This window comes from Lissotriton helveticus, chromosome 5_1, assembly GCF_964261635.1.
Source record: "Lissotriton helveticus chromosome 5_1, aLisHel1.1, whole genome shotgun sequence".
NCBI lineage: Eukaryota > Metazoa > Chordata > Amphibia > Caudata > Salamandridae > Lissotriton > Lissotriton helveticus.
This window is the reverse complement of record NC_136065.1, coordinates 1,020,865,839-1,020,890,411: the sequence shown is the minus strand read 5'-3', so window position 1 is coordinate 1,020,890,411 and position 24,573 is coordinate 1,020,865,839. Positions and strand designations below refer to the sequence as shown.

The following is a 24,573-nucleotide window of genomic DNA, read 5'->3' as shown; positions in this document are numbered from 1 at the left end:
TATTACTGACTTTCGGGTTAGCTAATATAGGGCTGAGGTCCCTAAAATCTATAGTAGCAGATACAACTATTAGAAACCCTCGATATTTGGCTACTAAGTCTCAAAGCGAAACATTGTCACAAAACGAATGATCGCTAACAAATTGCAACATATCAATGGAGCAATACTGCTGCACATGATCTTGCTCCTTCTCACTCTAGTTATTTTGTCAGTTTCAGTTTGTTCATATAAGCTGAGCCATCCCAAGTTAATTGTGACTAAGTCACTAAATTTGGCAGCACGGGTAATCCTTATGTTAGAAGAGGGGTTCTACCATTATCCTCATATACACTTCAAGTGTCTTTAAACCTTTATTAGTGTAATGCATAAGGTTGTGAGGCTACTTTGAGTATATGAACTAAGTAATGAGACAAACCTTCCCTACATGCAATCTAGTATGATCACCCCCCAATGGAATACGGCAGTCAACTAGAACAGCTCAAGTGAACACACTACAAACTACTCAGATTTGAGGCAGAATGTCGACAGGACACAGTAAAGCCCCTTTCGAATTTTTTTAAAGCTTAGGACCACCCTACACAGTACCCTGATCTATGGGGCTATGTTCATATGCCCGAGATGCATCCACATTGATTTCACTTAGCAACAAGAAATCTATGACAGACTTGTGTTGTTGTTCCGCCACGTATTCGTACTGCTTCCTACTCGCTGAAATCATGCCTGTCTGCAAGATTTTTATGGCAGAAGAACACACTGCATTTCACACCTGCAGCTGTGTGTGTTTCACAGATTCACATGTAACATGTCCAGCCTCTTGAAGAGGGTTACCGAATATGAGGGTTTGGCCGTGGAGCCGATATTTGCCTTAAAGCCTAAAGGAAATTAGGTTTCTTGAAATTACCACTAATTACTAGCATTCCAACTGATGCAGAACCGAAAACTTACCTACATTTTGTGAGTGGGTCCGCTACAGCCACTGTGTAGTAAAAAGAGGCAATTGTGATGGTAACAACCGGCATAAGGTGTGTGTTTGCTTCTGTCGGATAAGGTCAGTGCTTGAGCCGGCAGAACAAAACACGCACATCTTTCTTCTGAGATAGACTTGTGCCAAAAGTATAGCAGAGCAACATGTGAACAAAAGTAAGTTCAGAAGGCACGAGTCTGGGTGCGAGAAAGCTGAATCTGATCAAGAAGATATCATCTGACTAAAAGTTAAAAAAGAAAAATGACTAGAAAATTAAGTTAGTTGAAGTAATTTGTAAGAACATGTCCAGGCAGAAATAGCGTTTGGAAGAGGAAACCCTACAGCAGAAATTCTCAACTTTGAAAGTAACTGCCTTTTTAATGAGGTACTTTTTTATGTAGACTAACAGTTCTACTCGTTGGGGTTCATTTCATTCTTTCATTCCAGATGCAGCCAAATCTACATATTGAGAACCGCCTTTATTCCATAGACTTCTCTAGCACTCCAAGGTGACCGTCCTGACCTGGTTAGAACCGGTCGCTCCACCCTCCGCGCGGCCCTCCTTGGTGTGCCTTGGTGTGCCTTGGTGTGCCTGATATCGTATTCGCACTGTATCTCCTGCATTCTGTGCCATTGTGCCTGGTATCCTATCCATATTGCCTTGGTGTGCCTGATATCCTATTCGCACTGTATCTCCTGCATTCTGAGCCATTATTATTGCATTGTTTTGTTATTTGTTCCAGCGACCTGCTTGGTTGTGCCCCCGATCTCGCCTGTGCCATTATTATTGCATTGTTGTGCCCTTAGCCCGTCTCTCCTCCCCGTTCCCTGCCGCTGCTCCCCCGCGGCCCCACCCCCCCTCCCTCCAGCATCTCCGGACCGATCCCCTCCCCACTGGCCACCCCGCTACCGCCTCCCAGCTGCTCCTCCCTCCCACTGACAACATAAGGCTATACCCGCGAGGCGAGGAGCTGTGACCGTCCTGACCTGGTCAGAACCGGTCGCTCCCCCCGCCGCGCGGCCCTCCTTGGTGTGCCTGATATCGTATTCGCACTGTATCTCCTGCATTCTGTGCCATTGTGCCTGGTATCGTATCCATATTGCCTTGGTATGCCTGATATCGTATTCGCACTGTATCTCCTGCATTCTGTGCCATTGTGCCTGGTATCGTATCCATATTGCCTTGGTGTGCCTGATATCGTATTCGCACTGTATCTCCTGCATTCTGTGCCATTATTATTGCATTGTTTTGGTATTTGTGCCAGCGACCTCCTTGGTTGTGCCCCCGATCTCGCCTGTGCCATTATTATTGCATAGTTGTGCCCTTAGCCCGTCTCTCCTCCCCTCTCCCTGCCGCTGCTCCCCCGCGGCCCCACCCCCGCTCCCTTCAGCATCTCCCGACCGATCCCCTCCCCACTCGCCACCCCGCTCCCGCCTCCCAGCTGCTCCTCCCTCGCTCCGCCCCCTCAACTCTCCACTTATGGCAGAGTTGCATACGCGCAGCGTTCACGCGCAGCGGGCGCGCCAAATGTAAGCCCGTCTGTGCCCGTCCGCGCCTGGACCGCGCCCAGCGCCAGACCCCCTGGACGCGGCTGAGGCCATCCCACCCTCCAAACGTACGACGCCACCACCCTCACTGCACTCAACACCGGCCGACTCCCCGACTGCTACCGAGCCAACCCAGGACGCACCCATGGACCCTTCACCTGCCAATCCTGCAAGTTCTGCTGCATCGAGACCTACACTGCATCCGCTCACGCCAAGCGGAGCTCCAACATCAACCACCTGAAGTGCATCCTGCTCAACACCCGCTCGGTCCACAGACACGCCATTGAACTATGGAACCTACTCGACTCCACAACTCCGGACGTCGCCTTTCTCACTGAAACCTGGATGAACGCCTCATCAGCACCCGACATCGCCATAGCCATCCCTGACGGTTACAAGATCATCCGAAGGAACCGCATCAATCAAACAGGAGGAGGCATCGCCATCGTCCACAAGAACACCATCCGCATCACATCCAGCTCCGACGACACCCTCACAGCCGCCGAACACCTACACTTCCAGATACACACCGACCCCAAGACCACACTCAGAGGCACCCTCATTTACAGACCCCCAGGACCCCGTACACAATTCAGCGAAGACATCGCTGACTTTGTCAGCCCACACGCCCTCCCCTCCAATGACTATATTCTCCTAGGGGACCTCAACTTCCACCTGGAGAATAACAACGACAGGAACACCACCACCCTGCTGGACAACCTCGACAATCTCGGACTCCAACAACTGGTGAACACCCCCACCCACTACGCCGGACACACGCTCGACCCAATCTTCTCCTCCAGCAAGCACATCTCCTTTAACCACTCCACGGGACTCCACTGGACAGACCACAGCTGCGTCCACTTCAGCTTCAGAAAGACCACGACCCACCACGACCCACAACAGGTCCCTCGCAGAAGCTGGAGCAAAATTACCACCGCCCAGCTCACCACATCACTAAACCAGAATCCTCCTGCCAGATCAACGGACCCCAATCAAGCAGCCAACAACCTCGCACAGTGGATCACCAACTGCGCTGACGACCTAGCACCCCTGAAAAACTGTCCCAACAAACCCGGAAGCAAAAAAGCCTCCTGGTTCAACGACGACCTCAAGAACTCCAAGAAGAACTGCCGCGCCCTCGAGAAAGCCTGGCGAAGAAACCCAACCACAGACAACATGACCGCCCTCAAACACGCCACCCGCAAACACCACCAGCTGATCGGCACCACCAAGAAGTCATCATTCAGGGAGCTTCTAGACAATAATGCCCACAACAGCAAGGAACTCTTCAGCATCGTCAAAGAGCTCACCAACCCCAGCGCCGGCAACAACGACATCATTCCCTCACAAGACCTCTGCGACTCTCTCGCCTCGTTTTTCCACAGCAAGATCGCAGACATACACAACAGCTTCGGCGACCAGACCACTCCCCCACCCACAGAATCGAACCCCTCCACCACCACCCTCCGCGCCTGGATCCCGATCAGCACCGAAGACACCATCCGCACAATGAACACCATCCACTCCGGATCGCCAACCGACCCATGCCCCCTCCACATCTTCAACAAGGCCGACTCTGTCATCGCCCCTCAACTCCGGGACATCATCAACTGCTCCATCAACACCGCCACCTTCTCGGAAAGCTGGAAGCATGCCGAGCACAGCGCCCTCCTGAAGAAACCTTCAGCAGACCCCACCGAACTTAAGAACTACCGCCCCATCTCGCTCCTCCCTTTCCCCGCCAAAGTCCTAGAGAAAACCGTCAACAGTCAGCTCGCCGCCTTCCTCGAGTCCAACGGTTCCCTCGACCACTCACAGTCCAGTCTCCGAGCCAACCACAGCACCGAGACCGCCCTCATCGCAGCCACAGATTACATCCGAACCCTACTCGACAATGGGGAAACAGTGGCCCTCATCTTCCTGGACCTCTCCGCAGCGTTCGACACGTTCTGTCACCAAACCTTAATTCAACACCTCAGCAACATCAGGATACAAGATAAGGCACTGGACTGGATCATCTCGTTCCTCGCCGGAAGAACCCAGAGAGTCCGCCTTCCCCCGTTCAGATCAGAGGCCACCGAAGTCATCTGCGGCGTACCACAAGGTTCATCTCTCAGCCCCACCCTCTTCAACGTCTACATGAGCCCCCTCGCATCCATCGCACGCCAACACAACCTCAACATATCTCCTACGCTGACGACACCCAGCTGATCCTCTCCCTCACCAAGGACCCAACCACCGCCAGAACCAACCTACACGAAGGGATGAAAGAAGTAGCCGAGTGGATGAAGAACAGCCGCCTAAAACTGAACTCAGACAAGACGGAAGTCCTCATCCTGGGATCATCCCCCTCTGCCTGGGACGACTCCTGGTGGTCCCCGGCCCTAGGCAGCGCACCCAAACCTAGGAGGGCGTACTTTCTCCTATGCAATTCCCAGTGCATGGAATAATCTGCCAGAGAGCCTGCGCAAAGAAACAAGTTTACTACCCTTCAGGAAAAAACTGAAAACGGTGCTGTTTCAGGAGGCATGGGGCACTGTCTAACTGGCCCTCCTAACAGTACTGTGTCCACCCTCAGCTAAGCGCTTAGAGACCCCTGGGTGATAAGGCGCTCTATAAATCTAATATACAAATACAAATACAAATAAGCAGAAAGCTATTTATGACAACATGTTTATTTGTACTACCCTTTAGGTAATTATTGAAAAGAAAATCTCTCTGCATGTTTCACATATTCTGAGCTACAGCATTTTTAAAAAATCTGACTTGTAAACTGATTCTGGTATCTTTTTGCAACAAATATCTAACTGCTTTTTAGTGTGTTTAATTTCCCCTGGAGATTCTACTTTTATTATTCATGTTTACAAGCATCCTAACTCTTTCATATGAAAAGCACCACACCAAGGATTTAATTGGTTTGTGGTAAGGGTTATGGTATGTATATTAAGTAGTAAAATACCCACTCCCGTACATTATAAAGATATTATAGACCACTTCGGAGTTCTAGGACTTTAAAAAGGCACATGACTTTTGCTTTGTTTCTCTATATGTTTACAACACTCCAGAGTTACTTGTAATACACTTATAATGTACTCCAGGGAGTACTTTATCCCTTATGTGAATCTTCCTTCACTCAGTACTTAATGTAGAGCTGATTGCCTTCGCGCCTGTGTTGGGGTGTTTATGCATTTATAAAAAGTGTGCAATATTAACTGTATAAAATGTGGATTTATGCTTGATTTTATATGTGTACACTTATTTGATGTCATTGATTTTGAAACAAATGTATTATATGTTAAAGTGCCTTGTTTGTGGCTTATGCTAACTAGACTTCAGTGGGGTGGAGAAGGTATCTTGTTCCAAATGGATGTCCGACCCCCCCCCCCGCGTAGCCACTGTCGATTATTTCTGCAGCACACAGTCAAGCAGAGCTGTGTTTGTTTTTTCTTGCTGTTCTAGAGGAAAACATTCCAACACGAGCTCAGTAATGTTTGAAACCGCCCAGGGTCTCTCCTGCTAGCTCTCTGCATTGAATGTGTTCACAGTAGTTCACTGTTGTTTTGTAACTAGTTTGTCTTGTCATCTCTGGATGACATTAGTATATCTGGACTGGATCAATATTCATGTAGTGGGATAATGCTTAGTTGGTAAGGCAATATGACGTTTAATAAAACCATGCCCTGGTTTTCTGATATTGTAATTATTTTGCTCCCACCATGATGAATCTGCAGTTTTAAATATATTCAATGAGAAGATTTCCTGTATAAACCCTCTATATTGTGGGCAAACTAGAGAACTGTCCTGAGCCTTTCTGAGGCTTCTAGGGATGTTGTCTGATTTCTTACTGATTTTGCTGCTCATTGAGACTAATAACCATTTTTTGAATTTGCTTACTATCCTTTATGCCTTATTACTCCTTACTTTCATGGCAATGACTCATGCATGGTCTCTCTGCAAATTCTGTATCGTACCTTTTGGATTTTTGGAATAAATCTCTTTACATCCCACCTTAGAACTCACTTATTGTGTCTGCCCTTACTAAATTGGCTGTATTTTTGTTATGCATTGTGGTGCCTTGTCTCAGGACACATTGCCTCATGAAATTGAGGCTTAGCACAGTTACCCACCAATCCAAATATGCATGTGTTATTGAGGTGTCATTTTGGGTTGTAAGAATTTAGAGGCTCCCAGCGCCCTCACCTGCAATGCTACGTAGAGTTAACCTGTCTGAGGTGCCGAATTTCTAAAGGTTACTGACGTGTGCACTAAGCACATTTCTTTTCGCCTCAGCTACACAAGATGTGATATGCCACGGTCCTGTAAGCTGTTTATGTTGTCTTTTACTTTATAGTTGAAAAAAATAAAGATTGTTTTAAAATAAAAAAAAAGTTAACCTGTCTGAGGAACTGATTTATATCGTTAGTAATCCACAAAATGTATGTTATTTTAGCTAGAGTTTGATTAGCCATTCAACAAGGGTTGCTCTGACTTAAAACTGCCATTAAAAGCTGATTTTCCTCTTTGTTTCATCATTTCCAGCAGCATCCCGCCCTCTGCCTGTCACTTTCCATCGAGGTGAGTTTCATAATTTGATAAAAGCCCAGTTGTTCAGTGTCGATATCTTCCTACATTCAAATGTTAATGATAGAGGGATTTTTTGGGGAGGTGATTTACTGTGTTCAGCTATTCCAGTCAGCCCTTGGGTGATTACTAGAGTCCATGAAAGATGACACTGATTGTATTATAGCACTTTCAGTTTTACACCTTGGAAGGTCAAGAGAAAATAATTTCACCTTGAATGTTCGTATTTTCGTGTAAGTTCTAAGAGGAATTGTGTTTTTTGGTTGAGCATGTCAGCTTTTAGTAAAAAATATAGCGGTATGAGTGACAGCTGAGCACGAACATGAGATTCTGCAGCAGTGGGATGGGCCTACCTCTTCATTGTATTTATTTATAATTCGCTCAATTATGAGCCTGTTTGCTTGTTTACTTTTCCCTTGATTACCCTCTGAAATGTATATTTTCTTTTGCAGCCTTTGACATGGTCCATGACCCCATGGTAGCGTTGGAGACCCTGATATCCTTGGGGTTTGAGCGTGTCCTAACAAGCGGTTGTGACAGTTCTGCGCTGGAAGGCCTTCCAGTAATTAAACGCCTTGTTGAGCAGGTGAACCCACCGCCTCATACTTCATACCATCTACATACATTCATTCCACAGTTCAAGTGAAACAGGCATTCCCTGAAGCGATTACTTTCATTATGACAGAATGAGGCGCAAAGCAGGCCCGTGCAACATATTAGTCACGCCGCTTAGTCTTACAGTTGTGGTACTAGAGTGGAAGATTAATATATTACAGCATATAGACATTCAGTTACACGCGCCCATTGGTTACAACGAGGTCAAGTAAGTGAGCAATTAGTTGAATCCCTGCCGCCCATCAGGCAGGAGAAACCTACAGATAGCAAGCATACACACTAATGCCCTGGTGAAGCCATTAGTCTTGGCCTTTCCATATTGTAAGCAGGAATGTGTGCCGCATACATTAAGAGTCGCACGCCTTCTCCTCTTTATAAATGGTACATAGTGCCCAGTGAGACTCAGTATGTTAGTGAAGATGAGAACTGTCCTCATCGTGTGACTCAAGGGTCCATGTTATATTATATTGATTTGCATAGCACACTAATCACCTGAGAGGATATCCAGGTGCTTGGGTAGGTGTGTGGTCCCCTAGGTCAGTGGTTCCCAAACTTTTTTGACCGGCGGCTCCCTTGACCTACTTGCCATTGGCCGCGGCTCCCCATTATGCTAATTTTTTGGGGCGGGTGGAGAGATGTAAACCCAGCCTCAGAAGTACTTCCATTTCTCTCCCTGAAAATAATTGGGATGAAGCTAATGAAGCCATTATAATCATACGGTCTCCCTCTTGCATGCAACCTCCACAGTGCCAGCAGTTAGCACATTCATGGATGCAGGTGCTTGGCCCTTCCCTTTAGCCTTTACTGGACACTGTGCGCCAGTGGTGCTTCTACAGTTTCTTTGACAACATATTTACCTTTGGCCTCCTCACTGTATGTCTGCAGGGTGCACACTTGTACACACATGAGGCAGTGGTCATCCTGGGCTGGCTCTCGCGTCTCCACTAAAGTTCACTCAGTATGCCAGCAACCCTCATTCTACATCCCAGTTCAGAGGGATTTACCTTGTGCCTGCTGCATTTTCTTTTCTCAATCTCCATTAGTTTGTCTAGAAAAGGAGATGATCACCTTGGAATTGCTGCCCCATGTACACTCTATCCCCCTCACAGTGTTAATAGCACTCACTCAATGCCACAGCAGGAGGTGGCTTGCCTCGGGCCTCTCCCCTCATGATTCCTCTGTGTACTAGCTCTGTGCTGGAAGTGTAGGTGCACACCTTGGGCCTTCCGCCCCTCGTTCCTCCTGTGTCTCTTTGCCAGCACCGTGACCCTGGGTGAAGGTGCACAGTTTGGACCCACTGCCGGTCTCTCCCCAACCCTCTTAGTGTGTCAGCATTGTGCGCAGGATGGAAGTGCAAACTGGTGCCTGTGCAGGATGGAAGTGCACAACTGGTGTCCAAATGTCCATCTCCACTAACCCCCTCAGTCTGCCAGCATCGCACCTTGGAGCAGAAGTTGCCACCTCTCATTTTGCCAGTTCTGTGCCTCAGAGTGAAAATTAATATCAAGGGCCTCTGCCCCCCCTCTACACCTGGCCCCTTACTGTGCAAGCTCCGTGCCTCGAGGTGGAGGAGTGCACCCTGCACCTGCTGATCCTCTCTCCACCCACCCCTCAGTGTAGCCATCCCGGAGTGGAGGTGCTCACCTTGTGCTCGCTGCTGCTGATGGCCCCAGTCTGGGTTTGCGACACGGATGAATAATTCGTTTTTTGACTTTGTTCTTATTCATGCTTCAACAATACCTGTGGCCGCCTGCTAAAGCACAGCAGTCGAGATATTATGCACCCTGAAGGCAATTGTCACAAACCAATCCAGTGAGATAAGTGTACAAGGCCTTAAATGCGTGAGCACGGCTAAGAAAATTATTTATGGGGAAGTTTGAAAACACAGCATTGCCATTGAATTGCAAGCTCTTGTGGCACATTAAACTCAGCTCAGGTTTCAATTTATAATTCGTCTTCCACTGACAGGCTTGAAAAAAACCCTTCAGAGTGCTCCATACCCAATGCGCAAATGCAGGATATGCGGCCATATTTAAATTGTTTTTTATGTGTTTGCATTTCGACCTCCCTAAGCGTCGCAATCCGCACGAAAAATATGCTGTTGGTGTTCCAAATAAACAAGAGCAACCTAATATAGTGCCGCAGGAAAGTTGGTTAGCAGTCTGCTCATGTTAAACAACTGGCGCATGAGTACTGATTCCATAAAACTGGCTAGAGCAGTGGTTCCCAAACTGATGCACACCCGTTCGCGGCGCCCCTGGCTAGTTTTGATGGCACACTGGGGTGCCGTGGCGCACAGATTGGGAACCACTGCCCTAGGTGCTTAGACGAATAGCCTGGTCTTCAGCTTCTTGTGGAACTCAAGGAGTGAGGAGGAGGCTCTGATGTGTTCACTGAGATAGTTCCATGTCTTGGGTGTGATGTAGGAGAATAAGCGACCTCCAGTTTTGCTTTTGCGAATGCGGGGAGTGTGTGCGAGGGACAGTGAGGCATAGCATTGGAAACATCATTTTATTGAGTAAAAGTGCCTCTTGGCTTGGCGAAAGTGTATGCGGCTGTTCAGGTATGCTGGTCCTGTGTTGTGTAGGGCTTTGTATTTGTGTGTGAAAATGTTTAATTGGCTGTGCTTCTAAATGGGGAGCCAGTGAAGCTTCTTGAGTTGCGGTGTGATGTGCGTGCCACGTGGGAGTTTGAGTACAAGTCTTGCGACTCCGTTCTGTATGGGTTGGAGTCTGTGTATGAGCTGTCTGGATTTTACGTCATAGAGAGCGCTGTCGTAGTCCAGCTTGCTAGTGATGAGTGCTTGTGTGACTGTACATCTGGTGTTCTGAGGCAACCATTTGAAGATCTTTAATAGCATGTGGAATCCTGTGCATATTTCTAATCCCTTTTCTTGCCTGTGTGTTATTCGTATGCCTGCCATTCAGTGAGCAGGATGAGGTACCTGCCCCAAACCAGTAAAGTTTGTCCGCACAAGAGCACAACCTCCGCCGGAACTAGTAGTTAATTTAAGTACTTTAGGAGGACAGCCAAGTAGTGTACTGTCTCCTACACTCCAATCCTCCTTATTTCCTGCCGCCTGAGGCAATTTAGCCTATCTGTAGATGATTTTGAAAGAAATGCAAAAGGTGTTCTCGTGTATTTTGGTAAAGACTGCTGTCTTAAAGCCAGTACGTTGCAATGGTGTCTCAAGATGAGTGCAAGAATGCATCACCCTAAGAGATAGCTAAGTTTGGGCGAGGGGAAAGGGTACCGTACTATGAATTTTTAGGTACTGCTTACAGAATGACCTTGCATCTAGCAGTGAATGGAGAGGGAAATATAAGTTCTTAATTTCTTATTTTCTACAATGTTATTTTCTTAGGGGGTTCGTAGTGTGATCTAACACCCCCCTCCACCGACCAGTGATGTTGTTTCTCCCTCTATGGAAGGCAAAAATGAAAGTCTAACCAGACTTTTATTTTTCGGTATCACCCATGTTTTCAGAGTTTGCTGTGTAGTACCTGGAGTACAAGCAATGTTTCTGTAGTCTTTGAAGACCAGACCAGTATACATGGATTTTTTATACTGTTTACAGAGTACCCGTCCATCTCTAGTCTGCCACGTTTCTTTCAACTTTTAGGAGTCTCCAGTAACTCGAAGCGGCCTCTGTGCGTTTCCTCATATCCTCTGAATATTCCTGCAATTTTCGATTAAAGTGTCAACACTTCTTCTGTGGTCTGCACTCCCAAACATTAAAACCAAAACTTGGAGTTACTGCTGAACACAGAGTGCATTGAGGCTGTGACGAGTGGCCCGGGTGCTGCTTGCTAAGCAGAATGTGTTGCATTGCCTCACCAATGATCCTGCCAAGAAAATTTGTAAGACTTGTTTTAACTAAGAAGCTGTTAGCTCAAAAGTCGGTATCCATAACATAATATAGCCCTGTAGCCTGCTGCTGATGGCTATCCCAGATGTTAAAGATAGTGAACGTGGGGAAGGGCTATCAAAATCAGTATAGTCCAATGCATAAGGACTGTCATGCATTCCACCCACTGAGGGTAGAAGGTTCTCAATTAAACAGGGAGAAACAGAAACATAAATATTGGATTTGTTGAAACAGAAGGCCAATGATATCCATTAGTGGACCTGAGCCTCACAAATGTTTTCAGGGGCGGTCCCAACATTCCAGTGTTCTGAAACTATCTATTTCCTGTTACAGTTGAGAAATGGAAAGGATTATAATGCAAGGGTTTGCAACATATATTAAGTATTCAAAGATGGTTTTCTATTGTAGGGATTTGAATTTAGTGAAATGACATGTAAAAATCTACATAAACAGAAGACAATACTTCTTCTGTAACCTATAAAATGTATGTATTCCATATTAATTCTGAAAAGATGAGGAACTACTTTGTTTTATCTAGGAAAAACATTTAGATGTACCTATTCTAAAGAGTACACTTTGTAAGACTAATCGTTTATCAGAGGGATTGTATTTTTCCTCTTGTTGATGGGATGAAAAGCTTCTGTGGGCTAGTCTTCGGACATGGCCTGCTCACCACGTAGTACCCTACTGCATGTGCAAACCTCCTTTATCTTGCAGAGAGGCAGGGGAAGATCCACCAAGACATTTTGTGGGGTTAGTGCAATTAGACCTCTGTTTTTCGCCCTGCCTCACAGCCATCACCACTCCAGATTGAACACAGAGACAGAAGACCATCACAATTGACAGGTCTACATTGTGGTGGACTGAATGTTGTCATAAATTAGTTCCTGAGCAAAGAAAAAAAGTTGGTAGCCAAGTACCAGCAAACAGTCGCACAAATTAAGCACCATAGCCACAAAGGCTAAAATACTGAGATTAACATGCTAGGTGCCGCCTTAAATGCTCAAGACACTGCCACAAGGTTTCTAATTAACTTCCGCGTACGGCCTTGAATCCTAATCTGCTAAATGTTGTCGGCTGAGAAACCAGGACTAGCTGAAAGTCAGCTTAGTGACATTCTGCACTTCAGCTATGCTTCAAGTGCAGCCATATTGTTGCTTCATGGGGGATGAAGCTGTAGGGCTCCTGTCTGGAGTGACACAAAACCTCTAACAGAATGATGATGTTAGTGAAGTTTGTCTGGAAGCTGTCTCTGCTGGACCTATTGTATCTGTCATGTTTGTGTCTGTGTCTGGTTGTGTGTAAAGGTCATCTGCATGGAGGCGTCTTTTGTACCTGTTCTTTGTGCAAGGTACGTTGGTGGGGCAGCAGCTGGTGCTGTAGTCGCTTTCTGTGCCCGGGTGGTTGCGTGACTGTTGCCGCTACTGTAGGTGTTCAGTAAGTTAGGAAAGCTTGCAGTGCCGCTGCCCATGTTTAATAATATATTTTCCTTAAAAGATAAGAGTAGTGCTTGCAAACTTAGAGCAGAATACTTTCATATTTCCAAGGGATCGCAACACTTTTTAAAAATGGACAAGCCTGTGATAGTAGGTTTAAATGAGAAATTGTAGGGTCGTTGTATGGTTTATCTAAATAGCAGGCTTGCAGAGGAAGCGAATCTCAACTTATGTAGCTTTCGTGATTGCTTTATTAGGTAACGTGAATTAATTCTTAGAAAAGTGGTGCACTCTGTTTTTTTATGTTGGCAGTGACCCGCTATCTCCCCCAGTAATACACGCACACAAAGCCCTCTACGACCTAGGACCCGAATGCCTCAACATGCGCCTGTCCTTTTACACCCCCACCCGCCAACTACGATCGTCCAATCAAGCCCTCGCCGCAATTCCACGCATCCATAGATCCACCATGGGGGGAAGATCCTTCTCCTACTTAGCGGCCGAAACCTGGAATTCTCTCCCCACCCACCTCCGCCTTACACAGAACCACCTCTCCTTCAGAAAACAACTAAAAACTTGGATATTCGATAAGTAAAGTTACCCCCTCCCCCCCCCCCCCCAAGCGCCTTGAGACCCTCTGGGTAATTAGTGCGCTATACAAATGCTAAACTTGGACTTGTATACAATAACCATGACAAAATAAGCAACTAAGTCAATGCCAGACATAATGAATTTGCCAATGCTTGTTTTTTTCTGGAAATACTCAAAAGGACTGAGACCAGTATTGTTCAGTAGGTCTAGCCACAACTCAGCAAGGGGTGTATTTCCTTCCCTTACTTCATCTTGCAGAGCAATTGATATTCCTAAATTTCCTAAACTTTGCATCTTATTGGGCTCTGCCTGGAGAATGCATTTCTTAAGGATTTCTCTCTTTGCATGTTAGCTGCTAGTGTTCAGAAATGTCCATGTTTGTGCGGTCATTGCAAATGACCTGTTAAACAACCTCTTCTTGTGAGAGAAAATGGACAATATATTTGGAAGCATGTGCCCTATGTTCCAGAAATGCTCTGCCATTGGTTAAACAATTACTTTTGTTTTCTAGGCTAAAGGAAGAATCATTGTGATGCCAGGTAATACTACTTTACTCTTTCAGACTTATTTAACTGTACAAACCTTTTTGTTCTTCCAGCTTTGTCAACTTATGAGTTTCCCATATTATCACTTTACAAAAGCTCATAACATCGTTTTTTTCTTTTGAAGAACAAATGCTGCATTGTTATACCATGATCTCATTGTGTTACAGCTTCATTGCTTTTAATAGAGTGGTGGCTGAGGGTTTAGTTCACTGAGTTTGTCTCATAGCTGTGATCCACTTGATTATGAAGTAGGAGGGTAGGTGTCAAATGCTGAGACAAATTCCATTTGGCTGCAAACTAAAGGAAGAAATTGAGCCTAAAAGACCATTGCAAGGTGCTTTGTCCCCTCAAAGGGGACGTTGAGGTGGAAATAACTAGCTGCACTACTGCAGAGATGGAGGTCTGTCAGTCCACGTATCTTAAAATTAATAGCCTTTACTAGCGAATCTGAAGGTAAGGGGCTGCACTGTTCGCTGATACTGCGCCCATTAAAGCATTCGCTAGTGAAACATGCCTCATATTCTAGGTCTGCCATCAGTGTCAGTATTTATGACATATCCACATTTTTGCAAGGTGTTTGTTTTTGCATTCTATCCGCTAGTGCAGAGGTCTTCAAACTTTTTGATGCCGAGACCCGCTTGTCAAATTTTTTAGACGTAAGGACCCAATTCTGACAAAAAATGGTAGAACTTGGTACTCCTCATCATCAACAACTATCGACGACCATAAACACCCTCAATTCCCACAGCAAATAGTTTTTATGGTGTGGAAATAATATTAAACAAAGTTTAGCAAACTAAACGTCAGTGAGTGTGGTGGTGTAGTCAAAGATGTAGCTAAAACAAAGGCCTCATTTATGAAAAATTGGCGTAGGGCAGCACCGCAAGTCTTTTTTTTGCGCTGCCCTATGCCACTGTGAAAGGGCAAGAATGCGCCGTAATATGAAATACGGTCCATTCCTGTCCTTTTCCCTTGCGTTGGCACACAAATTGTTGCCTAGCACCAATACAGGCAGGATTGTTTTAGGACAGGAAGGAGCACCTTCTTTCATAAAAACCTTCCCGAGAGGCTTTTTCCTCTTTCTACGTGAGCTGCAGAATGCAGCACACATGGAAAGAGGAAAAACGAGGAGTAATGAACACATATTTTCTCGTTACGCCTTCACTGGGGAGGCATCCATTTACGGAGCTGCCCCAGGTGCATTTGATTTTGTAAATATGGGTCATCATCAAAATCTATAGATGTTTCGTGGGAACCCCACGCAAAGCCCATGTAACACCTCCTTGACACAGAGTAAGGCAACGCAGTGCTTTGCGCTGCTATGTCTTACTCCATATGTATGAGGCCATGCAAAGCCATGCAGGGTGACTTTGCACCACCTCATAGGTATGGTTCAGACGCTTGCGCCACCGGAGCGTCAACGAAAGTGATGCTCTGGCGATGCAAGCCTCTCATAACTAAGCCCCAAAACATTCTGTAGTTTTCTTTTAGATCTTTCACCATCAGGTATCTACATATAAAATAATGGACAGAATAAATGAAAAATACATTTTGAAAGTTGTTACTTAGTGGGAAATGCACTGTGGTACATTCTGAAACCTCTATTAGTTAATGCACTGCAGAGGTCTGTGTGTCACCAGAGAGCCACAGAATTAAATCTTGATTGGTGCAGTGGAGAATAGTGATGTGTATTTTTAGTGCTAAGAGGTCACAGCCTGTGACAGAAAGCACTGTGTATTTGTAAGTCATTATTTTATACTTGCATTACACACAGTGTAAGATAGAATGCTGAAAAATGTGCAAATAGTTTTATGATGAAATGGTGCTTCCAAAATGTAGGTTTTAGTAATGCCAGAGCGTATTTAATGCAACTTTTTTTTACACATTACTGACCCTGCAACACCTCTTTAGGGGTACTAAGGGCTGTGTAAATGCAGCTAAAATTAAAAGCAAGCACTTCCCAGTTGTTAAATGCTTACACTTCCACTCAAAAAATCAAATCTTTGTCATCCAAAACTTAGAGTGATTTACCAATTAAAGCATTCTTTACACTTGCAGATTTGCTGATAGGCACATTTGCATTTCATTCAGGCAAGCAGCTGATAATGATCGTTCCAGGACAGCTGTCTTTTTACAAAAGGAAAACAAAGGTTTTAGATTGCAGGGACAAATGAAGCTGGGGAATACGCCACCCACCCCAGGACTCCACGGCCCCCTTGGGTGTCGTGCCCCACAGATTTAAGACCTCTGCATTAGTGTAATTTTCAACTTGACTTGATTATGAACATTATAGAACATGTACTGCAATATATCCTAAAGTTTTCCAAATTTTACATGTATACCTAATGTAATATCTCTTTTTCCAAAACGTTTACTTCAGTTCAAACGATTTTTGTTTCTACAAGACCTGTACCTAGTTGGCATAACCTTTAGCTATAAAGAAACACCCGGTGTACCTCCTTAAGGGTAGCATCTTGAATGTGTGCTGCTTCAGGTCGTGCATCGTCCTACACGGATGTTGGCTTATTAATGGGATCATTCTTATTTCAATCCGTGCACCTACATGCTCGCTTGGTGTCCCACAGAGTTATGAGCAGTAGGCATCCAGTTCCCAGTTTTTCCTCTTGCTGACTTCAATGCTTCTAAGGTGCCGCTCAGTTGATACCATGACAAGGAAATGCAGTTCGTCCATATTGCTATCATGCTGGGAGTACAAGTTCAATTGCGCTTCGAATGCAATGATATTGCATTTAGCAAGCCAAAGTGACGTTTGTCATGTGCTCTAGCTTAAGGATGGTGTGCGTCCACAGAAAAATATGTGCATCTCCTGTAATCCCGTGATTAGTAGTCAAGGAGGCTTCAGGCATTAGTGGGTAAAAAAGCATGCACATTAACGTCACTGTACCTTTCTACAGCATTGGTACTTTATAGTAAAGTTCTTTTGTAGTGTAGTTCCTATATTCCCAATAGGCTCTGCGCATTGGTATAATATATCCTATAGATTAGACGTAGGACTGAGGTCTACTAGGTCTCTATCGAATACATTAGACTTAATTGTGAGTGCCAGCTAGCTCAGAGGTCACTAGAAACTTGCTCGAATATACAAGAAGGGTTTCATTTCTGACAACCGCATAAACATGACAACTTTGTTTCCCCAAGATAAAACTCATCTTCAGAGTCGTGGAAACAATAGATAGTTATTTTGCTCAGTCAATCGTGCATGCTTCGTTTCACCAGAGGTGCAGAGAAACAGATAGACTGGCGTTTTCAATAAAAGGATTTATTGAACAGTCTTCTTTCTCAAGCATAAGAAATGAACTGCTACAATCGTAAAACTGGTAGCAAAATATAATGCATTCAGTAAAAAGAGTAACATAAAATAATACTGTAAGAGCATTGTATGGTTCCTAAACCATAGATAAATACATACATAAATAAAAGAGGCTAAAAGTACTCAACTGGTGCTTCTAAAATACGCCCACCCCGATGTACCTAACCTAAGCTTAGTACGAGGGAAGAAGTAAGTGAGGTGTAGCATAAATGTAGTATTCTTTTGCCAAGAATCTGTCCAAGATTTCTCTTAGGGTCTAATCAGCTCCGTACCTTGATTTGGAAAGAAGAAGGTCAGGCTGAGGACTCGATTTCCCAACAACCCGCAAGGGTAGCTTGGAAACACTGAAGCTGGATTTCTCGGCAGGAGAAAAGACAGCGTCTCTCTCAGTGAGTCTGCTGGAGGGTCGGCTTCCTTCGCCACTTGCAGTAGCAGGGCACTTCAGGCAAGTAGATAGTCGAACTGCCCCAAACCACCATTAAAGGCTCTCAGTTCTTTGAAAACACCATAAGTTCTTGGACAAGTCAGTTCTCGAGCAAGGGGGAAGTCCCTAGCTGCTTAAGCCGAGTTTTCCAAGAAATCGTTGTAGATTTTCGGAACTAGTGGAAGTAGCCCTGCCATATTTGGACTGCATGAGCTATGTCTAAATATGGTTATTAATCTTATGCCTATATAAGGATATAGTGATTTATACCTGTGTAAGGGCATGAATCGGCAAAATTACAATAGGGTCCTAAAATGGTATACAACACTTTAGGCTCAGCCAAATGCCAAGCACAGAAATATTTTCAATTTTATTTGATAAGGCTGATAAAATAAACATTCATTCACCAACAACTGGCTGATTCTGAAGCAATTCTGGAGCTAATCTACACATTTGTCAAGTTGACTGCTTTGCATACCAAGAATAGAGCACACACTGGTTAAGAAAAGTAGGATAGTTGATTTATTTCACCATGAATCATTTCACTTGAGTGTTCTCAGACCGGTAGTCCTCAGAAGACTGTGGGGTCCATACACAATCTTCCAGTCTAGTTGGGTCAAAGAATGCTAACTCTATGCTGTCTCACGTATAATGTCTCTCATAGTAATCCAGGTTTATGAACCTATCACCTCCCTTTCCTGTTTGTGTGTCGTGAATGCTAATTTATACTTTGTTTTAAATGATTTATCTTGATTTCAGATAACATTAATAATTGAAATGATTTACGGAATACTTCTTGCCACAGACAATATACCATTTCTGTCACAGTGTCTGTGCGATTTCAGAAGAGTACCAAACTTAACTGCTGGTCCACATGTCCTGCTTGATCTTGTAAAGCGCAGAAATGCTGTTGTGCTTCATGTCTCTAGGGTCAAATAAAAGTACACAAGAACCACGAGTAGACAAGATTCTCTGAACTCTTCTGAATGCTAAGTGAGTGGAGAGCTGCTACAGAAAAAACACCAGTAAGCTGGAAGGATGAAATGACCGACCCAAGCTTGAACTTTGATTATTGTCAGATGGATGAAGAGTGGTATACATAGTAGTAGTAGTATTCTTATCAGGAAGAGTGCTGGTAGAATTGTTGCTTAATTCTTAAGACAAGCATAACGTTTTCAGAACGTAGGTTATACTTCGATACACCATTAACAAAGGACATTTTTGCAAATTGAAAGCCAACCTTCTTTGCGTATTAATACATTAATTTTAGCCTGTGGTACAGCCCTTTTTAGGTCTTGGCTAGCGTAGGCTGCATACATGTGCAGTCCCGCTGGCGAGATTTAAAGAGATAGAGGAGAACATCACTAGCGAGGTTAAGCCCCGCCCCTCTTCTCTATTGGCTGGCTTCCTAAACGGCGGCCAGCCATTGAAGAAGAGGTCCTAGTGACGTTCTTCTTTCTATCTAAGCCCCGTCCTTTTCATATTGGGGGGGGGGGGGCGGCACGTTTTTGAATTTCTTTCTTACATTCTTTGATGTAAACAACAGTAAAAAACACGCCCCCCAGTCTGAAAAGGACGGGGCTTACAGACAAAAGGCTGTGTGCAGAATTCTACAACTCACACAATGTACACATCACAAATTATGCCCTACCAAATTACGCAAATCTTTAGCTCTGGTTAGCAGCGCGATTCTTTCATTTGCTCACCTGGAATCAGCAGTAAACAAGGATCTTCTGAAGTTGAGTCTACTGCCACCGCATCGCACCACATGTATATCCGCAGCTGCTGCCACCGTTTTGCTTGGGTCCTTTCACTCTCTAACCATCGACCATGCGGGACCGCAACTGCAGCCATCGGCAAATACCTCATCAAGAGCCGTCATGGAACCCACATTGGCTTCAGTTTACGGTGTTTAATGATCCAGTTTAGTGTCTTAATGTTGTACGCAAAAGTAGGCAAAACAAAAACAAATCTTATCTTGGTATTTGTTCGAAATATTAAAGGGCACCATTAGCCCTTTAAACAATTTATATTTTTGAGCATTGAAAATGTTAATTTTGCAAAACTTGTAAGTCGCCTATGCGGAACTTTTCTATACATGATTACCGTTAGCTGTTGATGGAAAGATAGCTGTACTAACCTTTTGGTACACCATCAGAGGTCACTAAAAATCAAAATTGCAACATTCCAAAATGGCCGGCATTTTAGTTTGGTGTAGCAGGGTAGGCCGGATACATTCCTTGTGAGTGTCCCTCGTCTCGTTGGTTTATGGAGTAATCGTTTGCCTTACGTTCAGAGCGTGCAAGCCTCTGGTTTTAGTCTTGCCACAGGAAATCGTTTAAGTGTTACACGGTGGTGTTTACTCCATCTCGCTTTTTGCATTTAACATTTTTTCTAGAAACTGTGCATGAAGTTAACGTGTGATTTATTTTTCAAAATTTTTTTGCTTATAACATGTAAGTGTGGTATTTTAATTGGTTGCTGTATAGTTAAAATAGCATACTGTAGTAACATTATGTAGTTAGGATGTTGTATTTGTTATGAAGCTATGATTGGAGCCTGGCGTTCTTTGGAATGTTGATGAGGAGTCTGCTGAGCGAGGTGGGTGCCAGCGACTAGTGCCCCACAACCGATGGATTGTTCTGCTCCCTCCGGTGATAGGAAGCCATCATTGGGGAATGGTGTACGTGCTGCCTTATTACTGGGAGGGGCAAGCGGTGTGCGTGCACGACTGGTGAGGAGATCCTATTGTATGTGTGTCGGTCAGGGATGGCGGGTTGGGTGCTGAGTCTTTGCAGGGTGCACTGCCAAGCTTGTCCTAGCCCGGTGGTGTTCTTTCTTTCACGGCTTGATTGCATTTTTCTGCCATCTCATTGGTTTCGGGATGGTGGTGCACGTGCCTTTTGTGTTTTGTGCCGCGTTCTGCTGGGAGTGTTTCAATTTTTTTGGAGTCGGGTTGTGCACCGTTGTCTGTTGGCGGAGTGTCGGGGGGGCCTTGCCTCCCTGTGGGTTCCTTTGGGGGCTTTGTAGCTTTCGGTGCTTTTTGTGGGGCAGGTCTCTGGCTGTCTTGGGTGCATCTTGGTTGCTGCAGCTGCGGACGTTTCCTGGCTTTCTCCATGGGCGGGTATCTGGTGCGGTCTTCTTTCAGGGACCTGTTGGGCGGTCTCTGGTTGCCGTGGGCTATGCCGTGGCCTTTGTCGTTTTCTTGCTGGCGGTGTGCCGGCATGCCGTTCCAGTGCTGTCCTCTCTGTTTGTGGATCCGGTCATGGCCACCAGGGTGGGGAGCGTGGTCTTTCAGGCTCTGCATTAGCCGCAGTGTTGGGGTTCCCCACTGCCGAACGGCAGTGACCCTGTGACCTAGAAATTGGTAACTACACACCTCCTGCGGGTCTCTTTTTGGTGTCCAGCAATTTGTCGCTGTCACCCATACTCGCAACTTCTATTTCCACAATAGTCACTTTGTATGTACTGTATACATGTTACCCAAAAGGCTGTGTGTGTGTGGCTGTGTGTGTGGCTCTGTGTGTGTGTGTGTGTGTGTGTGTGTGGCTCTGTGTGTGTGTGTGTGTGTGTGTGGCTGTGTGTGTGTGTGTGTGTGGCTCTGTGTGTGTGTGTGTGTGTGTCTGTGGCTCTGTGTGTGTGTGGCTCTGTGTGTGTGTGGCTCTGTGTGTGTGTGTGTGGCTCTGTGTGTGTGTGTGGGGGGGTCTGTGTGTGTGTGGGTATGTGTGTTTGTGTGTGGCATTTGCGAGATATTAAACTATTGGCATTGTAAATGACAATGCCATTTATTAATCTGTTTTCAAAACCAACACATAAATAAAAAATTGTCATTTACAATGCCAATAGCTCTAACTTTTGCAAAGGCGAGACCGTTGCATTGTAAATGCTTGTTTATAGTTGTGTTTTTGATGAAAATACAAACGAAGCTAAAATCACTCCTAGTTGGCAGGTGCACTTTATTCACACATTTTAAATTGACCACATTAATTTTCTTGGGTGCCTGATGTTGAGGATCTTAAGTAGGATATATGATTTAATTTGAGGGTCAGCTAGTTATGGAAAAAAACAAGATGTTGACTATATTCTCTAGAGCACAGATTACTCCAGGGCAGCGGCTAGTCACATAAAAGGCTCATTTATTTGTTTACTCAGTCAGTCAATCATAAATGTTTATTCCGGCAATTACCATTATGATTAAATAAAAATACATTTTTAAATGTATTAAAAAACTAACATCACTCTACGATATCAATAAAGACAAGCATCATAGAGCATAATATACCAAGTAGCAGAGGCTGATTCTTAAATGTAACTGTAGTAACTTTAAGACTCCGTAGTATACGAAGTAAAGTGCTAGTGCAATTAGTATTGTTCGTACATATTAAAGTTATTACAGTTGTTAAAAGAGAAAAAAAGATGCAAGCAAGGTACTGATAACTACCTTGCACAAAGTCAGGCAATGTTTTTCTATACTAGCCACAGGGCAAAACCATTGTGCTCAGTGTAAAACAGCTCCGTATTTAAGATCTAACGCAGTAACCTGGCAAGAGAATGCCACAGTTCTAAAACTGTAGGTCTTTTCCTTTCCTCAACAGCCCTACTGTCGCAGTGTACACCATAGAAATTGACCTGTCTGCCATCAGTGCCCTTAACACTTCATGGTGTCGCCTGAAGCCTTGTCCTTTACCCAGTTCTCAATCCATTTCCTACTTGGCTTGCTGAAGACAGGGCAAAGGAATAAAATATGCCCTATGTTTTCTCTGGAGAGTGGGCAGCACAGTGGGCAGATGTCAGTATGGTCAGTTCTGCATTCCACAAAGATGTAAAAGACTCTTTTTCAAGTGTGCCGTATCGAAACTTTAGAGACAGGGATTTAGCCAACTGTGGTTGGGGAATAGCCAGGAAAGCTTCGTAGTAAGGGCTGTCCTTAATGCTCAAGAGCTGGGCAGACAATCTCCCTAAAGTGAACTTCGATGGGGATTAGATAGGATGAAACCCCAGTATAGGGATTTCAGTTGCTTATTTAAAGATATCGGATTCGACCAAAAATTCCCAAGGCTCAATCTTAGCAACCAAGATTGGACATGCCTAAACCATGGAAAAGGGATGTTTTTATCTATCACCAACAGTTCTTCTACCGCATTCTTATGGGTCACAAGCTTCTCTGCGGTCTAGTTCCTGACCCAATATAATAGAGACCTTAACCTAGCAATGTATTCCACTCTTTTAAGGCCTACATCTAGAAACATAAGGACTAGGGGAGTGTTCTTGGGAAGAAGGAGAAGTGAGCAAACAGACTTGTTATAGCTCATGGTGAGTAATTCAGCGTTCTCATAGCCTCAGATTTCAGCTTCATATAAAGCTGCAGAATGAGCCTTCTACTTGTACAAATACATAGTGGGAAGTAGGGCTTGTGTTGATGTTACCTGCTGTTTTTGTAACTGGCAGAGACTTGGTCTTGAAGTGCTTCTGAATGTGCGGAGACCACGAAACTGAACTATCCAACATGATGCCCAAGTATTCGAATCTGAAGACACGCTCCAATTTCCCCTGGTCCAAAGATAGAGCATTTCTGAAAGATCTGTGGAGCCTAACTACCATGAATTTTGCTTTTGTAGCATTAATCTCCAAACCCTTGGATACACAAAAAATATTAAAATGTTTCAGTAGCTGCTGCAGACCCTTAGGCGTCTGGGAGATTAGAAGAGTGTTGTCTGCAAATAACGCACACCTCATCTGTTTTACGTTCTAAAAGGGCTCCTATAATGTCGTTTACGTAGAGGGGAAAGAAAGTAGGTGCCAGCCCACACCCCTGTCTCACCCCTCTAGGTATGGGAATTCAGTCTGCCCCTGTGGACCCCATTGGAGTTGGGGATAATTGTCCTTCAACTTGGTGTACTTCCAAATAATGAGAAGCAGCCTCATGACTTTTTCTATGGTGCTTACTTTGTATCTGAACCCAGCCTGAAGGAGGGTGAGAATACCTGTCTCAATGATCCAGTTATTAAGTTTATTTAGTATCTGTCCGCCTGTAAGAGGCTTATTGGTCTATAGTTGCCTGGGTTCATACTGTCTCTCTATTTGTAGATGGAATTATCTGTCGGGGATTGGGGCACCTGAAGCTATGGCATTACTTAATCTGTTAACATATGGAACCCAAACAGATAAATCGTGTCGGAATAATTCTCATGGTATTTTGTCTGGCCCATGACCCTGTTCCATTTTGACAGCAACAATAGCTGCCTGGGTCTCCTCGAAGGAGAAATAAGATTCTAACAAGGATGGTGGGGGCAATTATGCTCATCAAGCGTACTTGCGTATAATTTAGTAAAGTGATTCATCCACACTCCCAGGTTCAGTTAGTATTCAATCTTCGATGCAAAGTGTGTGCTCCCATGCGCAATAATTTTCTAAAGCAACCAGTTATCGCCTGGCCTTGCTGCCACAACTAAGTCGCTCCAGCTGAAGTCGTCCCAGGTGTGCCATGCTAACATTAATGTTTTCTTCTACTGAGCCCTGGCTATGCGAACCTCGGCTGGTGTTTTCGTTTTTAGTGCATTCATTATTTACTCGAAGTAGCATCTTTGCAGAGGACTGCATGTTTTTAGGCAAGGGTGTAAGGGTTTGCACAAAAATAGACTAAAGTTATAGTCCAACCCTCCAACGG

The 24,573-nt window shown here is 44.7% G+C and overlaps 1 protein-coding gene across 6 annotated transcripts in view; it reads left to right on the top strand.

The window, feature by feature from the left end:
• Positions 1-24,573, top strand: part of CUTC (cutC copper transporter) — a 290,281-nt gene that overhangs the window by 204,650 nt on the left and 61,058 nt on the right. For 3 of the 6 annotated variants that reach the window (XM_078643544.1, XM_078643545.1, XM_078643543.1), the window contains 3 exons: positions 7,058-7,090; positions 7,549-7,682; positions 14,118-14,145. In XM_078643544.1, coding sequence (XP_078499670.1) covers positions 7,058-7,090; positions 7,549-7,682; positions 14,118-14,145 — 195 coding nt within the window. Of the gene's footprint in view, positions 1-7,054; positions 7,091-7,548; positions 7,683-14,117; positions 14,146-24,573 lie in introns of all 6 variants that reach the window. The other 3 variants (XM_078643539.1, XM_078643542.1, XM_078643540.1) reach the window with 1 other exon arrangement.